This window comes from Nerophis ophidion, linkage group LG09, assembly GCF_033978795.1.
Source record: "Nerophis ophidion isolate RoL-2023_Sa linkage group LG09, RoL_Noph_v1.0, whole genome shotgun sequence".
NCBI classification, from domain to species: Eukaryota; Metazoa; Chordata; class Actinopteri; order Syngnathiformes; family Syngnathidae; genus Nerophis; species Nerophis ophidion.
The window spans coordinates 15284307-15303132 of record NC_084619.1 but is presented as its reverse complement, the minus strand read 5'-3'; the positions used below and the strand labels follow the sequence as shown (position 1 = coordinate 15303132).

The 18826-nt window shown below is 36.5% G+C and overlaps 1 protein-coding gene across 1 annotated transcript in view; it reads left to right on the top strand.

The window, feature by feature from the left end:
- lmbrd1 (LMBR1 domain containing 1) overlaps positions 1 to 18826 on the top strand; it is a 111477-nt gene that overhangs the window by 52558 nt on the left and 40093 nt on the right. Inside the window, exons 7-13 of the mRNA XM_061910393.1 lie at positions 287 to 360; positions 8892 to 9017; positions 10031 to 10183; positions 18094 to 18158; positions 18297 to 18399; positions 18590 to 18694; positions 18780 to 18826. The exon at positions 18780 to 18826 is cut by the window's right edge and continues 103 nt beyond it. Coding sequence (XP_061766377.1) covers positions 287 to 360; positions 8892 to 9017; positions 10031 to 10183; positions 18094 to 18158; positions 18297 to 18399; positions 18590 to 18694; positions 18780 to 18826 — 673 coding nt within the window. The remainder of the gene's footprint in view (positions 1 to 286; positions 361 to 8891; positions 9018 to 10030; positions 10184 to 18093; positions 18159 to 18296; positions 18400 to 18589; positions 18695 to 18779) is intronic.

Below are 18826 nucleotides of genomic sequence, written 5' to 3'. Positions count from 1 at the left end.
CTTCTTCCATTTTCTAATGATTCCTCCAACAGTGGACCTTTTTTCACAAAACTGCTTGGCAATTTCTCCAGAGCCCTTTCCATCCTTGTGGAGTTGTAACTTTGGTAATTAAGTAATAATGAAATGACAAAAAAAAAATAATCACTGGTAATGAAAATATGCAATGATTGTGCGACTACATATATTTGTAAAAATAGTCTATGGCAGCATTCCTCTAATGTCTCTTTAGAACAAGGTCATACGAGACACTGTATATCCAATTGATGTTGTGTCTTTCTGCTTACAGATGGTCTAACTGCTCTGGCTTTCTCCATCAGCTCCTTGACCTTGATTGGGATGCTTGCAGTGATCACTTACACAGTGAGTTGAAATATGTGTTACGACACATGATTTGAGTTATTTTCATCTTTTTTTTAAGTTGGTATTCATCAAATGCAGTACTGGTGCATCGTTCCTGAGCTTTACTTACTGACTCCCTCTCATCAAAAGTTTTGATAGACTTTCAGACTGATGTCTTACAATTGTTGAGTCTATTTTGTCCTATACATGTCTTATCAACTTACTGTTTTATACTGTACATGTCTAATTATGTGTCCTTTAATCTATGTCTTTCTTTTGACATTGACATTTTGCTATATTTCTCATTCCTCCCCAAGAAAACAATTTGTTAATTTTGCAACTTCGGCTAGTTTTGTCCATTTTTCATAGAGATCTTAGTAATGAGACTGTAAATATACTGTGAATATCCCATGTACATGGCGGTAAAGCATTAAAGGGGAACTGCAATTTTGGGGGATTTTTTTCTATCATTTGCATTAATTCACAAAAGGCAAAATTTTATGTATGCTTACTTGTCTAGAACAAGTCAGCTAACATTTGAGCCAATATTGAGAGTTTTTCTATTCTACCTACAAAAAGCACTCTAAAAAAACTTCCAAAAGCTTCCATCATTGTTTTATATACAGGCTGTATTGTACATATGTCGTGACAAGCGCATTCATAATAACATGTAATATTTTCGTATTTTACTCATGTTAAGCATACGCATGTTAATTTCACAGATGCATCACAACGTTCGATTTTCTCTTCAACAACAAACGCTAAACATCATTCAGCAGTATTGCTTAGTTTTTGGAAGGTTTTTTAGAGGCTTTTATGAGCGAAATACTGTACTCCCATTAGCTGCATTGTTAGCCCCTTCGTACTGGGCGTATTTTACGACTTAGCATATATACTGTAAATAGAAGAAATACATATGTGTTCTGGCTTTACATTGGATTTGTAAATCATAGGCAAAATTCCTAAAATAGTGTCGTTCCCCTTTAAGTGAGGGAGTACCACATAATAGTGCTGGAGGAAAACCAAAATACGGGAAAAATACTTGGGCATCAACCCGGGGAGTAAAAGTAAAAGTGGCAGCCAACCTCAATCTATCCAATTTCTTTTGAGCTGAGAGTCCCACTTGACAAATTACACAACAATCAAATTTAGAGCTCCTGATGAATAATACACAACCTGGTAAGTTGTAGAACCAATCTTCCATTTTGCCTCGCTTATCCATTCCAACGAGGGTTTTAGCCACTGTTCTCACAGTTTTCAATAGAATGGAATAATGACCAAGTACATTTTGAGGCAAGGGCTTTGCTTAGATTTGAAATGTCCTTCAATTGCCACTGACTCTTCCAATTACCTGCTGTAAAAGCTATTTTTGTAATTTTAAAACGGCACTGTTCACAGCAATAGCATTGCTGCAGTCACTGTTAAACTCACTCGAACGGCAAAGAATACTACAGTATCATTGTGACAATAGAGGTGCGCGAATTGTGGCACTATAAACCTACATCCATCACTGCATGTAAGCGCTTTACTATCTGCTTTTTCTAACTTTTCATGCTAGCTTTTGGTCTTCTTTACAAAATATAGTAACAATCCAGAGTTAGGGTCTGATTATAGCGATTAGGAACAAAGCTCACATGTTTTTATGATTTGTATCTCCCTATTTCTTTAACTGTCCATCCATCCTATTAACTGAAATCTCTGTGAGTTAATTTAAAATGATTATTTTTACTTATAAAAATAGCTCAATTATGTATTGACCTTCCTCTTGGTCTGCAATTTGTGCTACAAATATGCAAAATCTGACCTTAAATGCTGAAGAGAAAGAAGGCCTGTGGATCTCGACATTGCCCTGCGTAGGAGCTGTCACTAAATAAATTAGAGCAATTTCACAATCCTACACGTTTATTAAATGAATTCACTCCAACATGTATCTCTTTAGTCAGATCTTTAAACACCGAAAAGAGCATACTGTTGCAAAATCCAATACTAGTTATTCAGCAATACTTTTGCATGGAACTTTTGAAGATAGTGTGAGATACCACCATGGCAATATCTGAGGTATACTACTAAATGTTCATAAACTTTTTGTAAGATTAAGCAACAGCTTTTAAAATAAGCTCATGTTGAAACCAACTGTCAAAGCGGTGCTAATTTCCCTAAACAATTACGAGACATTTAGGGAAATAAAATAAAGCTTCTTTTGAAAAGCTTACAGACTTCGCTCACTGCCATTCAGTAGATGTCAAGTAACAAACTCAGAAGTTAATTATATAAGTGACAGGGAAGAGACCTAATTATTTGCTGGCGATGGTCTTCCACGTTCATTTGTAATAAGTCTATTAATTTTTCTGCTTGTGTGGATTAGCAAAACTTTTTCTCCAAAGATATTGTTCAAAGATTACAGAAATGCTGCAGAGGGTTTCTTTTAGCAGTTAATCTTCAATGACAGCCTGTCACTCTGGCCTTTCCTAAATAGGACAAATGTTTCTGGCTATCGTTCAATGTATACCCTAGATAGCTGTCAATAAAACAGAAGCCAAGTATAGATCAAGAGTCAAAAACAATCATCCAAACTCTGTATAAATACAGTACTATGTACAAATATTTGACCACCATTTGCTTTGACACTTTTTTTTCAGTTTAGTCTTTCCCAAATAAACCCCATATAGCTGTTTTTTTTGTAAATGACCTAAACCAAGAGGAGTATGAACAACACTATGATTAGTTTAAACCCTGTATTATAGTAGTAAAAATACATTTAAGAAAAAAAATCATGACAAAAAAAGGTATTTTAAGTTGTTAAAAATCAGCTAAAGCACTACTTTGAAACATTTTCTAAATAATTCATATTTGAAGTGTATGTACATTGGTGATTTATTTGATGACAGAAATTACACTGCAGGACCAACCGCTCTCTGTAAATCCAAGCTCACCACACAGTTGATACATTACTGTGCAAATCAGTTCACATGTGAAGTACTGCTGTCAGTGCAGTTTTTGTATTTGATTTGGCCTTGGGAATGAATCCATCTTGCCCAAGCAAGCCAAGAAAGGAAAAATCTCAAACGTGTTCTTGAGACCAACACTAAACACATATACTGTACTTCAACACGGCATGATAGCAACTAAAGATAATGAATCTTTGATCGTTATGGATGACGTTTAATTGGAAAAACCTTATTAGAAGTAAATTCATACTGAATCACTGGGAACGTGTATTTGCTTTAGGGAAAACGTTTTATGTGCCACACCAACAAGGCTATTTATTTTATAGCGTTACACATTGAAATGCCATTATCTTGGTTAGTTTAAATTAGTCTAATGCACCCTGTATCCCAAGTAGTTTTAATTAGCTTGCTTGTACTGGATTATCCTCTTTATTTAAAAAATCTGACTATGCTAACGAAAAGACAGAAAAAAAAGAGGACTTCTAAAGCAGTGGTCCCTAAACGTTTTGTAGCTGCGGACCGGTCAACGCTTGGGGGGGGATTTATTTATTTATTTATTTATTTATTTGTATTTTTTTTTTCTTTGTCATGAATAAGGGAGGTTTTATGGGTTGGTGCAATAATTGTAAATGTATCTTGAGTTTTTTATGTTTACTTAATAAAAACAATTAAAATAAAATAAAAATTACAAAAATTAAAAATTTAAATTAATAAAAAAAAAATTCTGGGGCCCGGTACCAATCGAGCAGTGGTTGGGGACCACTGTTCCGAAGGACTGATTTCTCGACTTACTTTACTTCCTCTTATCCCAACGGAACAGGCTCACACTTAATGATTTCAGCAAGTTCCATAACCCTAATCCAACCCCCACACTAGGGCTGGACAATAATGGCAAAAATAATAATCATAACTATTTTGATTGATAATGTAATCACCATTCTTTACACGATTATTCATTATTTCAAATCATTAATATTTATTCTACCACCAAAACTCCACTTTAAATATACTTAACAAAACTGGATATAAATTAGTATCAAATAAACCACAGAGTAAAACAGTAACCATAGCAATTATCATACATTTAAATGACAGTAGTAATATAAAAAAAAAATACAATTCAGTTTATCTTCTTCTTTTTTTTTAACTTTTACACTTATTTTACCACCATATAATTTAAGCTTTCTGTATAAAATAAAATGTAATAAAATGTTTAACTATCTATTGATGCCAAGTGCTTTAAAGGAGAACTGCACATTTTTGGGGGAAAATGTTAGCTATCGTTCACAATCATTGTGAAAGACATGACGAAGGATGGATTTTTTTTTAATGCACTCTAAATATAAAATACATTTGATCAAAAGTGTTTACACTAGAGCAGGAGTTGGGAACCTTTTTGGCTGAGAGAGCTATGAAAGCCAAATATTTCAAAATGTATTTCCATGAAAGCCATATGACATTTTTTAACACTGAATACAACGAAATGCGTGCATTTTTAAGTAAGACCAACATTTTAAGAGTATAATAAGTATCTTATTCTTTTTAATAACATTGATATTCTAAAAGTTAACCAATAATAAATATAATACTTTTTCCCATTAATGCGACATCTTGAACAGGTGCGATAGAAAACAGAGGCTTGGATTAAAATGCATGAGAACGTTTTATAATTTCAACGTTATTTTTAACACCGTGATTACCAGCGGAATTATTAATTACTTATCATTTTAAGCAATGTCAGCTAAGATTTATCTGAGAGCCAGATGCAGTCATCAAAAGAGCCACATCTGGCTCTAGAGCCATAGGTTCCCTACTCCTGCACTAGAGCAAGCCTATGGGAGCCATTAAATTCTGCCTGTCGAGCCCCTAAAAATATTCAAACACCCCCATTAAGGTTTTATATACATTATGTTAGTATATTTGTAATTTATACAACTAGCACATTTATAATAACATTTAATATGTAACATATTTCGATTATTTTAAGCATATGCGGCGCATTAATGTCAATAACGCGTCACAATGTTTGCATTTTTCCTTCATCACAGATTACTCACTACAGACTTTATAAAACCCAACAAACTAAATAAATCATCGTCCGCTGTTATTAGGATTTTGACTGCTAGGATGTTCATATGTTCCCATTTAGATGAAAAATGTCTCATAATCCTCGCAAAGAAACGGGGTAGGGGTGGGGGAAACACACGCTTTTTGTGTCAGATCCTAAATGGCTGTCAAAGTGCCCCAACTTGTCGGATTATATATCACAAGCCATCAACTTTTCAGGTGAGAGGCATGATTTAGGTGGCAGGGGGGTTAGTGCGTCTGCCTCACAATACGAAGTTCCTGCAGTCCTGGGTTCAAATCCAGGCTCGGGATCTTTCTGTGTGGAGTTTGCATGTTCTCCCCGTGAATGCGTGGGTTCCCTCCGGGTACTCCGGCATCCTCCCACTTCCAAAGACATGCACCTGGGGATAGGTTGATTGGCAACACTAAATTGGCCCAAGTGTGTGAATGTGAGTGTGAATGTTGTCTGTCTATCTGTGTTGGCCCTGCGATGAGGTGGCGACTTGTCCAGAGTGTACCCTGCCTTCCGCCCGATTGTAGCTGAGATAGGCGCCAGCGCCCCCCGCGACCCCAAAAAGGGAATAAGCGGTAGAAAATGGATGGATGGATGGAGGCATGATTTATGATCTTCAATAAATTTACAGGGAGCAAGGAAGCAAGGAAACAGCAGACCTTTTGATGATACAATCAATCAATCAATCAATCAATGTTTATTTATATAGCCCTAAATCACAAGTGTCTCAAAGGGCTGCACAAACCACAATGACATCCTCGGTACAGAGCCCGCATAAGGGCAAGGAAAAATTCACCCCAATGGGACGTTGGTGACAGTGACTGTGAGAAACCTTGAAGGTGGCCGTATATGTGGCACTTTTTAATTCCTTGTCGAGGATGTAATGGACTGTCACACACACACGCACGGTTCTGGTCAGCGCCAAGCAAGTGACTTGACTTAATTTTGCGGCGATGATCTTCCTCACTTCGGCATACATTTTTGGCAACATTTCTCGTGCGAAATATAGCATCTCGAGAAAAGTTTTGTTTTGGGCTTACGTTGTAAACAACTCAAATAAATGTTTTTACCAGACTCATACATTTGTCCAACTGTAGCCAAGTAGACACATTGTGGGTTTCCTGGACGTTGTCTGCATCGCTAAAAGAAAAATCTAAAAAAGAGATCTTCCACTACTTTTTTTAATACATAAATCGCCCGCTTGAATATTCCCTCTTCTTTTCTCCGACTCTCTCATCATCATTTGGGATGTCTGTTGTGATTTCCCTTCCTGGTTCAATGACCCGGCCTATTTCTCCTCTGATTGGCCTGTCCCTAATGTTTTGCCATAATCTCCACCAATCGTGACTCATAATAGTAAACAACCAACCAATCATCGATGTTATTTTACGGGCAAGCACATCTTGGAAGGAGGAAAGGGAGGGGTTTAGTAGCCCATAGTTTTGCGAGGAACTGGGAAGGGAGGGAGAACAAGTAACACAACAAATAAGCGGTGTTTGCTCATTTTAACGTGAAATAAATGATATCGATATCACGATGATTCCTTAATTTGTATCTTGTTTACAAATGTATCGATTCATCTTACAAACTCGCTATATCGCCCAGCCTTACTCAGAATGACAAAGCTTCACTCACATTTATGTCAATTTCCCTGATATTGTTTTGTGTTTGTCAAAGGCTTCCGTTTTATTGGTCAATCACATGACTCCGTCCGCAGTTTCATTTTGTTGCGTTAAGTGATTATTGATTAGGGACGACGTGGCGCAGTGGAAGACTGGCCGTGGGCAACCCGAGGGTCCCTGGTTCAATCCCCACCTAGTACCAACCTCGTCACGTCCGTTGTGTCCTGAGCAAGACACTTCACCCTTGCTCCTGATGGGTGCTGGTTAGCGCCTTGCATGGCAGCTCCCTCCATCAGTGTGTGAATGTGTTTGTGTGAATGGGTAAATGTGGAAGTAGTGTCAAAGTACCTTGAAGGTAGAAAAGCGCTTTACAAGTACAACCCATTTATCATTTATCATTTATTAGGCATACAGTACTAGTGTTGTGGCAAATAAAAAATAGCAACCATAGTGACATCTCAAACCTCTAATAGACCTGCTCTTTTTTTTTAAATTATTTTATCACTCATTCGCTCATCATCTGCTCGGGAATTTGCATGCACATTGCACGGCCCATCAATAGTTTTTTTCCCCCCCGATTATTGTATTTTCATTATCGTGGGAAGCCATAATCGAAATTTAAATCCGGTTAACATTCCCATTACCCTCTTATTTATTATTATTTTTGGTTATTATTGACTGCAGGTGGGTTAACTTTAATGAGTGCGCATGATTGATATGGGAGTTACAAATGTTGACTGCAGGACAGAGACACCTGTTTTTTTCCCTATTTTATATTTCTCTCATGTAGAGTCACATGAGGGAAAGGGAAATGTTTCTCCAGGGATCTTGGACAGGTTTTCCTTTTATGAGTGTATTTGATATTCTGGACATGTTCCGGTCTTAAGAGCTCCATGATTCATTGCAGGAGGCGACATTCGCCCGTAGCACAGATCCACGGTCGAGACTAATAATAGCCTAGCCTTTCTTACTATCCCATGCGACACGGTCAATGCTTCATAACATGCAGAAACTATTAAAAGTTGTTTTAAAAAAAAAAATACAGGCTGACTTTTGGAAAGTGGAGGAAATAGGGCAGCATGTTTGTCAAGGCTGAAAGATGCCTACTACAGACGTGTCCTTTTGTTTTATTACAAGGCAATAAATGGCTCCCTGCTAGGTTTGTAAAAGCGAGACATGACAGGGTGAGTAAGAGCATTGACTTGCCTCTGTTATATTCATTCGTATTGATCGCTATGTTGTCAGGTTTTAGAGGTGCCCCTCATTTTAAATTAAAGTTCAAACATCCCTTCAGGAGATTAAACCCCATATGTCAAAAGATTTAAAAGCACCTTTTGAATTTAGTGCTAACAGCCTCTCTCTATATAATGGGTATATATCTTGCCTTTTTGCATTTGTTTGCATGTTTGTGTGCAAGTCAGCTAAGGTGTATGAAATTGTGCTTCATGTCATCCCACTCCATGTCATTCATCATTGATGCTACCTTGATGCACCTTCCTTTTAACCCAGATTTTTAGTTTGAAAAATCTCTTAAAAATTCATCACATTCTGGATGGAGGGTGTAGTTTTGTCACATGGGGGCACTGTTAAGCTGTACATTGCATCATGGTGATTTTAAACCGTGATAGCCACACAAAGTGGTTGCAGCAAATTCACCAGTAGTTTTGAGCACAATTATTTATACATTCTACCATTTTAATCTTCCTCAGCCAAAACTGACACAGCCTGGGAGGCCATGAGGCGGTCAAATCCCTTTGTCAACTGTGTGTATATTTGCTTGCCTTCATCTAATGCTCGCTGCGTGCCACAGTTTGTGGCAGAGGGTGGGAATGTGTAGGTGGATGTATACTCGCATGAGCAACAACACAGTCTTGCAAAAATGCTTTGCTCTTTCTTCTTCAGGCATACGGTATGTCTGTGTTGCCTTTGAATCTGATAAAAGGCACACGGAGTGTGGCTTATGAACGTCTGGAGAACACAGAGGACATTGATGATGTCGAGCATCAGATCGAGAAGCTGAAATCCAAGGTGTGACACAAACATGTACACCAGCAATTATTACAAACATTTATGTTTGTATTATAACAAACAATGTAGTAGGATTATTGGACTTACTCATTTGACTGTATGTTTATTATTGCCGGTATAGTTCACAGTGGCATAGAAATGTACTGGCTCATATTAAATTGACTGTTTGCAAGCCTTACCCGGCTTGAGTAAAGGGCGTTCGCTAACTTTGGAAAGTTTCCTAAACATTTTAATTAGCCCTCCTCTGCTTTTAAACACATTAAGTACGCCCCACGCAACACACATGGTGGACATGCATTAGTTATTGCGGATATCAGCAAATGATAATTTAAAGTTTATCTGCTAACATTTGCTGTATAGCCTAATTGTAGACATGCTCTTCTTGTACGCAAGTGCGAGGCTGGCGTAAATAAAGCCAATAATGCCAGCCTTTTATCTTTTTCCATCTTTGTAATTTATATATGCTCTTTGGAACACTTGATGTTAATGTAATATAGCCAGTGGTATACTTGTTATATTTTGTTTTTTGAAAAAATGCAAATTTGAACTGTCACTTTTAGGAAGGGGTTTCTGATATTTTGACCACCAAATATGGTTGCCAAATGAGGCTACATAAACTATTACAAACACTTTTCGTTAATGCAGTAAAGTTGTACCCAATGCCAAACAACAACCACAAGGATACTGTGTCAGCACAGTGTGTAGTATTAAAGACCGGTACTATAAAATAGCAAAATGGAGATAATAAATTGCCTGACAAACTTTAGAATATTATTGGTTTTCTTAATATCCACTAATAGTTTTTTTTTTTTAACCTTCTTGTTATTCAAGCCTATTATAACAGTACTATATATATTTTCTTAAACACATATGCAGGTCTGTCATACTGATATCACAATGTCTCTTCAAAGACCTTGTTAATTTTTATTTTAAATATCACCCTGTGTTTGTTCACCAGTATGCTTCACATTTGATGTCTGAGGTGTCTTCTTTTGTTGTTTTATTGTTGTCAGTGTAAAGATGGCCGCCCCTTGTCATCAAGAGACAGAAATAACCTGCAGGAGCTGGAAGGCAAGCTACAGGTTCTCCAACGCAGAGGGAGGCACCTGGAAATTGCAGAGAGGACCTGCTGCAACAAAATCGGCAGCGCTCTCAGACCTTTCAAGGTAATTATATTGGTAATGGTTTGTTTTTTAGTCAAATATGTAACAAGAAGGTTACATTCAAGGACATTACATGTTTACAGTAAACCTAATCTGAAAAGGAGTAGGAAGAAACACATCTTAATTTTATTCTTTTAAACATTTGTTCATTAAATATTTTTGACAAAACAGTTAACAGAAATATTATACAATATAAATGAAATGTTCTTTTTTCTCCCCAAACAAACAACAAAAAACTGTCAAATAAGTGCAAGCTAATATTGATGTAAAGCCACAGACAACTGCACTTTCGAATGGCCTCAACATGGTGCAGCAATACACAAAAGGCTCACTAATCAACCACAATTCAATCATGTCTCAATATGGGCCAAGCTGGAGATCAGTCTCCTTTACATAATTTAGGAAACCACCCCATACTTCCCGAAATTTCACAGAACAACCATTCAATGTCGTACTAATCATTTTCAGTTTGAGAAAATAAAGAACCTCTTTAAACCAGCGGGTGCGGTAAGGAGGGGCTGTTGCCTTCCAATTCAACCCAATGAATCTTCTCGTCTTCTTTTGGGATTTGCTACGAGAAGATGACAGAGGAGCGACCCCAAACCCAAATAGTCCGCTTAGAGCAGTGGTACTCAACCTTTTTTCAGGAATGTAACCACTGTGAACATTTTTTTGGTTCAAGTACCCCCTAATCACAGTAAAGCATTTTTGGTTGAAAAAAAGAGGTAAAGAAGTAAAATACAGCACGATGTCATCAGTTTCTGATTTATTAAATTGTATAACAGTGCAAAATATCGCTCATTTGTAGTGGTCATTCTTTAACTATTTGGAAAAAAATATAGAAAAATAAGTAAAAACTTGTTGAAAAATAAACAAGTGATTCAATTATAAATACAGATTTCTACACATAGAAGTAATCATCAACTTAAAGTGCCCTCTTTGGGGACTGTAATAGAGATCCATCTGGATTCATGAACTTAATTCTAAACATTTCTTCAAAAAAAATAAATCTATAACATCAATATTTATGGAACATGTCCACAAAAAATCTAGCTGTCAACACTGAATATTGCATTGTTGTATTTTTTTTTTTCACAGTTTATGAACCTACATTCATATTTTGTTGAAGTATTATTCAATAAATATATTTAGAAAGGATTTTTGAATTGTGGCTATTTTTTAGAATATTCTTTACATACCTTCAAGTACCCCCAGGGGTACATGTACCCCCATTTGAGAACCACTGGCTTAAAGGATTCGGATCAATCTTTTTTGCCAATTAACAAAAATAGATTATTAAACATTTCAGTCCATTAGCTGCACAGGGATGGACAAAGCCAAAACATAAGTATTAAATTAGCTGGAGAATGTTCCGTCATATTCCGTCATACATTTTAGCCAGTCGGACCTTGGTAGAATAAGTACGATGTATTAACTAGCATTGGATGAGTCTGTGTCTTGCACAGATACACTGCAAAAAAATCAGTGTTTCAAAAAAAGAAAACTACAAAAATTAAGTGTATTTTACTTGAACTAAGCAAAATTATCTGCCAATAGATCAAGAAAATTTGGCTTGTCAAGACTTTCCAAAACAGGTAAACTTAGCTAATCTTACTGAACCCAAAATACCTGAGAATAATTATATTCTCACTAATAACAAGTGCCTTTTTCTTGATTAAAAAAAAATATAAGACCTTTTTTCACAATATGTTGACAATTATTCTTAAATTAAGTAAATGCTAGTGCCATTATCTTGACAAAATGATATGCATTACATTTCTTGAAACCAGCAAATTTATGCTAAAACTAGTTTATTTTTCTTAATGCAAAGGCAACAAGGCAACCGCTTGTTTCTCTCGGGGTCTACTAGCCTCTCAGGCATATCATATTGTCTAAAAAAGCATCAATTCCCATCGATAACATGACATCATCGCGCCAAGTGCATGCTCTTTCAGTCAATTAGTATTAATAACGGATCTACGGCTCTGTAGATATTAAAAAAAAATTTGTTTAGGGAGTGAAAAAATATCCTACAGTTGCTGAAAAGAGGCAAAAGTCTTGTCAAATTATACATGTTTAATGCTCTTGATCCCTTGACTTGACCATCTTAAAAAGGCAATATCGACATGAGCATAAGAGGGAGGGAAAGCAAAATTGGCAGTAATGGGTGCAAGACTATAAAATAGTCTACTAGCCAAAATAGCTCTTTAACTGAACCCAGAGTGAACCAGAGCCCTAAGAGATACTGGTTGAGCTTGCCTCCATAAACCGCCATAACGGAGGAAGATCAAATGCTTCGTACTTAAGAATTCTAACATAAAGTTTTGTAGTGCTGAAACACATCATTTTTGATCATACATCTTTTCCATACCACTTCCTAGTACAGGGGTCGGGAACCTTTTTGGCCGAGAGAGCCATGAAAGCCAAATATTTTAAAATATATTTCCGTGAGAGCCATATAAAAATGTTTACACTGAATACAACTAAACGTGTGCATTTTTAAGTAAGACCAACATTTTTAGTGTGTAATGCGTCTCAGAATAACATTGTTATTCTGAAACCAACCATCCATCCATCCATTTTCTACCACTTGTCCCGTTCATTAATAAGTAACATGCTTCTTACCATTAATGCGACTTCTCGAAGAGGTGGGGTAGAAACGGATGGATGGATTAAAATGCATAACATTTTTTTATTTTTAACTCTGTGATTACCAGCGGAATTATTCAATACTTATCGTGTTGAGCAATGTCAGCTAAGATTTATCTGAGACCCAGATGCAGTCATCAAAAGAGCCTCATCTGGCTCTAGAGCCATAGGTTCCCTACCCCTGTCCTAGTATGAACTGCTTGATGAGCAAATATAATTATGAGTTTTATTATGATGAATCTGCATTGATGTAATGTTTTGATAGATTGGTATGCACAATGACTAGCCGCTCTTGACAGTTCATTGCATTTTGTGGTTAAACCTTAACTTTATGTCAGTACGCTAGTGTCAGCATATCACTAGTTCGCCAATGTGGGCTGCTTTACATTCACTTTTATCCATAATTGCGTAACTACAAAGTTTCATCTTCCACTTGATTCTATTGTTCGAAAGGAATATCTCCAGATTTTTAGGTAACATCTTTTTCGTTCCTTTTAGTGTCACTTAATTTGCTTTTTGCCACGTTATGGCAATCTGAGAAAGCAAACTGTATTGTACTTGATTCATTAAACTCCTCCAATGCTGCATGTGAACTGCAATTACACAAGAGATGCACTTAAGGGACTGCTCTATGTGGATTGACAATACTATCCATCACACGTCTGCTTTTAGTTTGACATCATCCCAAGAGCTGTCTGGGTGAATTCATGAGGACATGCGTCCTACATCTATACCTTCTAATTTATTTAAGTGCAGAACAGTTATTTCCACCTGATATACCTGCTGTGTAACCAGCGCTGGTAAAACAAAGTGGCCAATGTCTTTGCGCACACCACACTGAACAACTATAAGCTACCCTGTCCTTGTCCAAAGGGCAGGGTAGAAAATGATCATGGCAGTATCCACGCAGATGAAATCAGATCAAATAAATCGTCATTGTGCATATTATTTAGTATACATTATACCCATTAAAAACCCTGAAATACTGTATGTCGTTACAATAATATAATTTCTTCAAAAAGTTAAGCACTCACTTTCATCTAAACTGAACTTTTACATTTTTTTAATTAGCATACTATACAAGGGAGGCCATATGTTTGCATATATTTGTGATGTTAATTTCATGTTTTTTTGTTAAAGTTCAGTGCAATCATATGAACCATCAGTATCGTGTAATTTTATTTTCTTGCTCGTTCATCAAACTCATCTTCTAAAGCAGGGCTACTTAAACTTTTTGCCCTTTGGGCCCAACTTTTCCACTACAGAGGGACCTGTGGCCCACTCAGAAATTAACACTCAATCAGTAATCTTACTCTTGTTTCTAATGCCAGGCTGATTACAGAAATAAATATTAACCAAATTTGCAAACTGCAAAAGACAGAACACATAAAAACTGATGAAACATTTTAATACAATTATGCAGTGTTAAAATTACAAAAAAAAAATAACAATAAGTAATAATAGTATGTGTTTCTTAAATAAACAGTCAATAACATTTTAATGCAATTAAAAATACAGCTTCACCATTTTTTGCGGTTAAGAAACTTTTCTATGATTATAGCTTCTGCCTTTACCTTTTTGATATTGTCATTACTGTGACAAGTGGTGGAAAGGTGTATTACAACTGAGTTTCGCTGCGGCCCATATGGACCACTGCTGAGAAACAGATATTTTTTGGTGTCTTTCTATAAGGCGCCATATGGTTAAGAAACACTACATAAACATACAAATATACATAATAAATTTGCCTATATTTGGAAACATATGGCTCATGCTGGAGTAATTTACGAGCCACTTGTATTTAACTTTCGGACTACTATAGAGCAGCTACATACGATTACCTGCACAGAAAGCTTTGTAGATCTTGGTTGGTATGCATTGCTTCCTTGTTTTTTAATTTAGGGCTACAGCAATTAGAAATTTAGTATTTTATCAATTAGTTTGTCGAGTAATCAAATAAAATACATTTCACGGCCTCATTTCGTGTTTTAGGAAAGATAGTTGAAATAAACATACATTTCTGCTTGTCATAGCATTCATTCTTTTGTTCTAATAAATACATAATGAAATTTCACTTCTGACATGTGTGCATTATCCACCTATCTTGTCCCTTTCGGGGTCACGGGGAGTGCTGGAGCGTATCTCAGCTGCACATGGGCGGAAGGCTGTGTTCACCCTGGACAAGTTGCCATCTCATCGCAGGGCCAATGCAGTAATAAAAATAAAATAAAAACTCAACCCAGCTCCTTGCATCCACACACCACTGCTTTCATTTGCGCTGTACTGCAGCAGTCGTGCAAAACATATGTCTGGAATTAAAGTTCCGGGCACAGGCGCTCCAGATTTTATCCATTTTTATTAGTTACACTAATTAAATGCTTAATCAAAGCAACAGAATATCAATCAACATTTTGAACATTTTAATTAATTGAGCTACTTGTTGCAGTCCGAGTGTGATTCATTTCACCCTATTGCTCCACTCCAGTAGGCTTCTTGAATGGGCTGACTCGTGATTGGTCTCACTCCCAAGCACTTAAAGGCCTACTGAAACCCACTACTACCGACCACGCAGTCTGATAGTTTATATATCAATGATGAAATATTAAAATTGCAACACATGCCAATACGGCCTTTTTAGTTTACTAAATTGCAATTTTAAATTTCCCGCAAAGTGTCGTGTTGAAAACGTCGCGGTATGATGAGTCGTATGAGGACGCGTGCTTGTGACGTCTCGGGTTGTAGCGGACATTATTTTCCAGCCCGATCCAAGCTATAAGTAGTCTGCTTTAATCGCATAATTAAACAATATTCTGGACATCTGTTTTGCTGAATCTTTTGCAATTTGTTCAATTAATAATGGAGAAGTCAAAGTAGAAAGATGGAGGTGGGAGCTTTTAGCCTTTAGCCACCCAAACACAGTCGGTGTTTCCTTGTTTAAAATTCCCAACGGCGAAGCTGTACTATGGATCAGAGCGGTCAAGCAAACATGTATCCCGACCAAATGTCAACCAGCAGTTTTCAGTGAGAAAATTGTGGTAATAAGTTTGCTCTTATCGGCGACATCAGCGGAGCTTCCAGCAGCGTGACTTGCTTCAGAAACACTGGGTCAACTCATGTACCCTTGGCCACACCCCTCCGACTTTAGGTACTATTTAATCTCACTAAACCACTAACACAATGGGAAGATAAGGGATTTTCCAAAATTATCATAGTGATTGTGTGTAATAACATCTGCAATCACCTTTTATTTATTTATTTATTTTTTACTTTTTTTTTTTCTAGTCCTTTACTCTAAATATCCTCATCCACGAATCTTTCATCCTCGCTCAAAATAATGGGGAAATTGTCGCTTTTTCGGTCGGAATAGCTCTTGCTGCTGGAGGCTCACATTATAAACAATGTGAGGATGTGAGGAGCCCTACAACATCGTCTGCTACTTCCGATAAAGGCAAGGCTTTTTTATTAGCGACCTAAAGTTGCGAACTTTATTGTCGATCTTCTCTACTAAATCCTTTCAGCAAAAATATGGCAATATCGCGAAATGATCAAGTACGACACATAGAATGGACCTGCTATCCCCGTTTAAATAAGAACATCTCATTTCAGTAGGCCTTTAAGAAGGCTGGCCAGCGCTTCCAAGCACTACGTCCTCATTAAGCTTATGCGGCAATTGAAAAAAAAATACAAACTTTACCGGTGCTTGACTTTTCGGTAAAGCTAAACAAAAATTTTTTTGGAGCGATTGTGCAACATGCTCAGACAGCAAAGAAGCACACAACAATATAACTTCAAAATCAGAGTGAATGAGGGGAGAGGAGGCCTAAAGCATTTGCATGACCATGCCTATATTAGTAAGTCGATGCACATTGAAGTCAATTCGACATAATTAAAAAAAATAAAAAAAACACTGCAAAACAGCATGTGGAGCGTTCCAAAACAGCTTTCACGGCTCATTTCCAAATGCATGAACCTTATTAATTGACACTTTGGTATTGTTTAACACGACATTGTAACAACATTTATTGGCCAAAAAAGGAGCAAAAGCATAATAGGTCCTCTTTAAATAGAGCCACAATTTGTGAGTCTGTGACTTAAACGTTGAACAATTCATCATAATAAGTAATACAACTTTTCTTTAGCCCTAATGTCAATGTCTATCAATTGTGTGCATTTATTTATTTATTTATTTTTACGATAACTTAATTAAATTCTCTGTTAAGTGTTTCACATACCAACACCCCAAAATGATTATTGTATTTTTTAATTATTTAAATGTCACAACTCAAATGTTAATACAGTAACACAGAAAACAGAAGCAATACAAACACATTTTCAAACATACTTTGAAATACACAGTGTAATTCAATTATATTTTCCTTGTTGAAACTTATGTAGTAATCTAAATTATGTGAAAGTTCAAACTCAACATCCAACACCACACACATTGATGGTAATGAGAGATGCACCCATATTAGCAGAATGCTTATATACAATGAAATGAATGACCAGTATATGTGTTTTTGTCCACATTGAGTTTTGATTCCACTCCCCCACTGAGGCATGGCCAGCTGGCCAGTTGGCAGCCAGGAGCCAAAAATATTTTTTTAATTATAATTACGTTGGACCCATGCTTTTGTACTGGTTTTCGTTACACGGTATATGTTGATCCAACACTTTTCTCAATTTATTCCATTAATTTGTTTGGAACAATATCTTTTTAAGATGTACAATATGACTTTTATTGCTTTTTTGGCTGCCACTCACCGTTCTCCTCATGTCTGGTTTGCACCATTGCTTCCCTTTGTCACCTTTGGCATCACTACCAAGCACTGGAGGGTCAAGCCATATGGTCTCTACTTCACATAAGACATGGCAGATTTATGTGGGCCAATAGACATTTTTTAAAGCAGTAGTATTGACTCAATGTGTGTGCATATTCATTTAATCATTGTTGTCACTATTTAGTATTTTAACTAACTACTAATCTTGAGTTGATTTTTGCTCTGCTTCTTAAATGACCGTTTTTTAAACAGCGAGTAAATACTACAACAGATACAGTTGCAGGATTCTATGAAAATATCCTATTTCCATTTAATTTAATTACATTTTAATGAGAATTTGGTCAAGGTGTAGATGAATTAGGTTATAATGTGTTCATCCCCACAAACTAAGCAGTATCCTGAAAACTAACAAACATCTTTACACTGTATGACAGTCATGTCATTCTTTTTTAAACAACAAATTCATATTATCTTTCTGTACAGATAATATTGGGCATTTTCTTCATCCTGGTTGCTTTGCTGTTCACTGTTGCCCTGTTCATTTCAAAGTAAGTTATATTTTTCTTACCTCTGTGTTTTCATTGTAAATGTTAGACATGTGACCTTGAGAAACAATCATTTTCTGATTGTTTTTAACTATGATGAATAGTAATTGCTTATTCTAGTTATGTTCTACTGCATTTCAGTTTGGATAAAGCTCTGCACTCTGCTGGAATCAGCTCTGGATTCATAATCTTTGGTACCAATCTAACCAATCCTTTGAATGAACTTCTCTTAACCTTACAACCTGTAAGTATCCACCCATTGCTTCATCAAATATATATAATAACACTAAACAAAGATGAGCCTAAAGTTATAGATATTCTTTTAATGCGCCCATGGTTGAATGGAGTTGAATGATAATTTAATGCATGTTAGGTTAGGTGAAATTGCGTCGTCTCCTTGCATTTGCACTTATTGTTTCTGCATGGTGTTGCAGGTTTTTCCGTTGGATTACATCCTGATTACAGTCATCACAATGTATTTTGTCCTCACCTCCATGGCTGGTATTCGCAACATGGGTATCTGGTTCTTCTGGATAAGGGTATATATAGATACCACCTTCATACTGACCTGAATCATTGTGTGTTCAATTGCTCCTACAAATGTAAATTTACTCTCCTTTGCAGCTCTACAAAATTCGGCCTAAAAAAACCCGTCCACAGGCTCTCCTCTT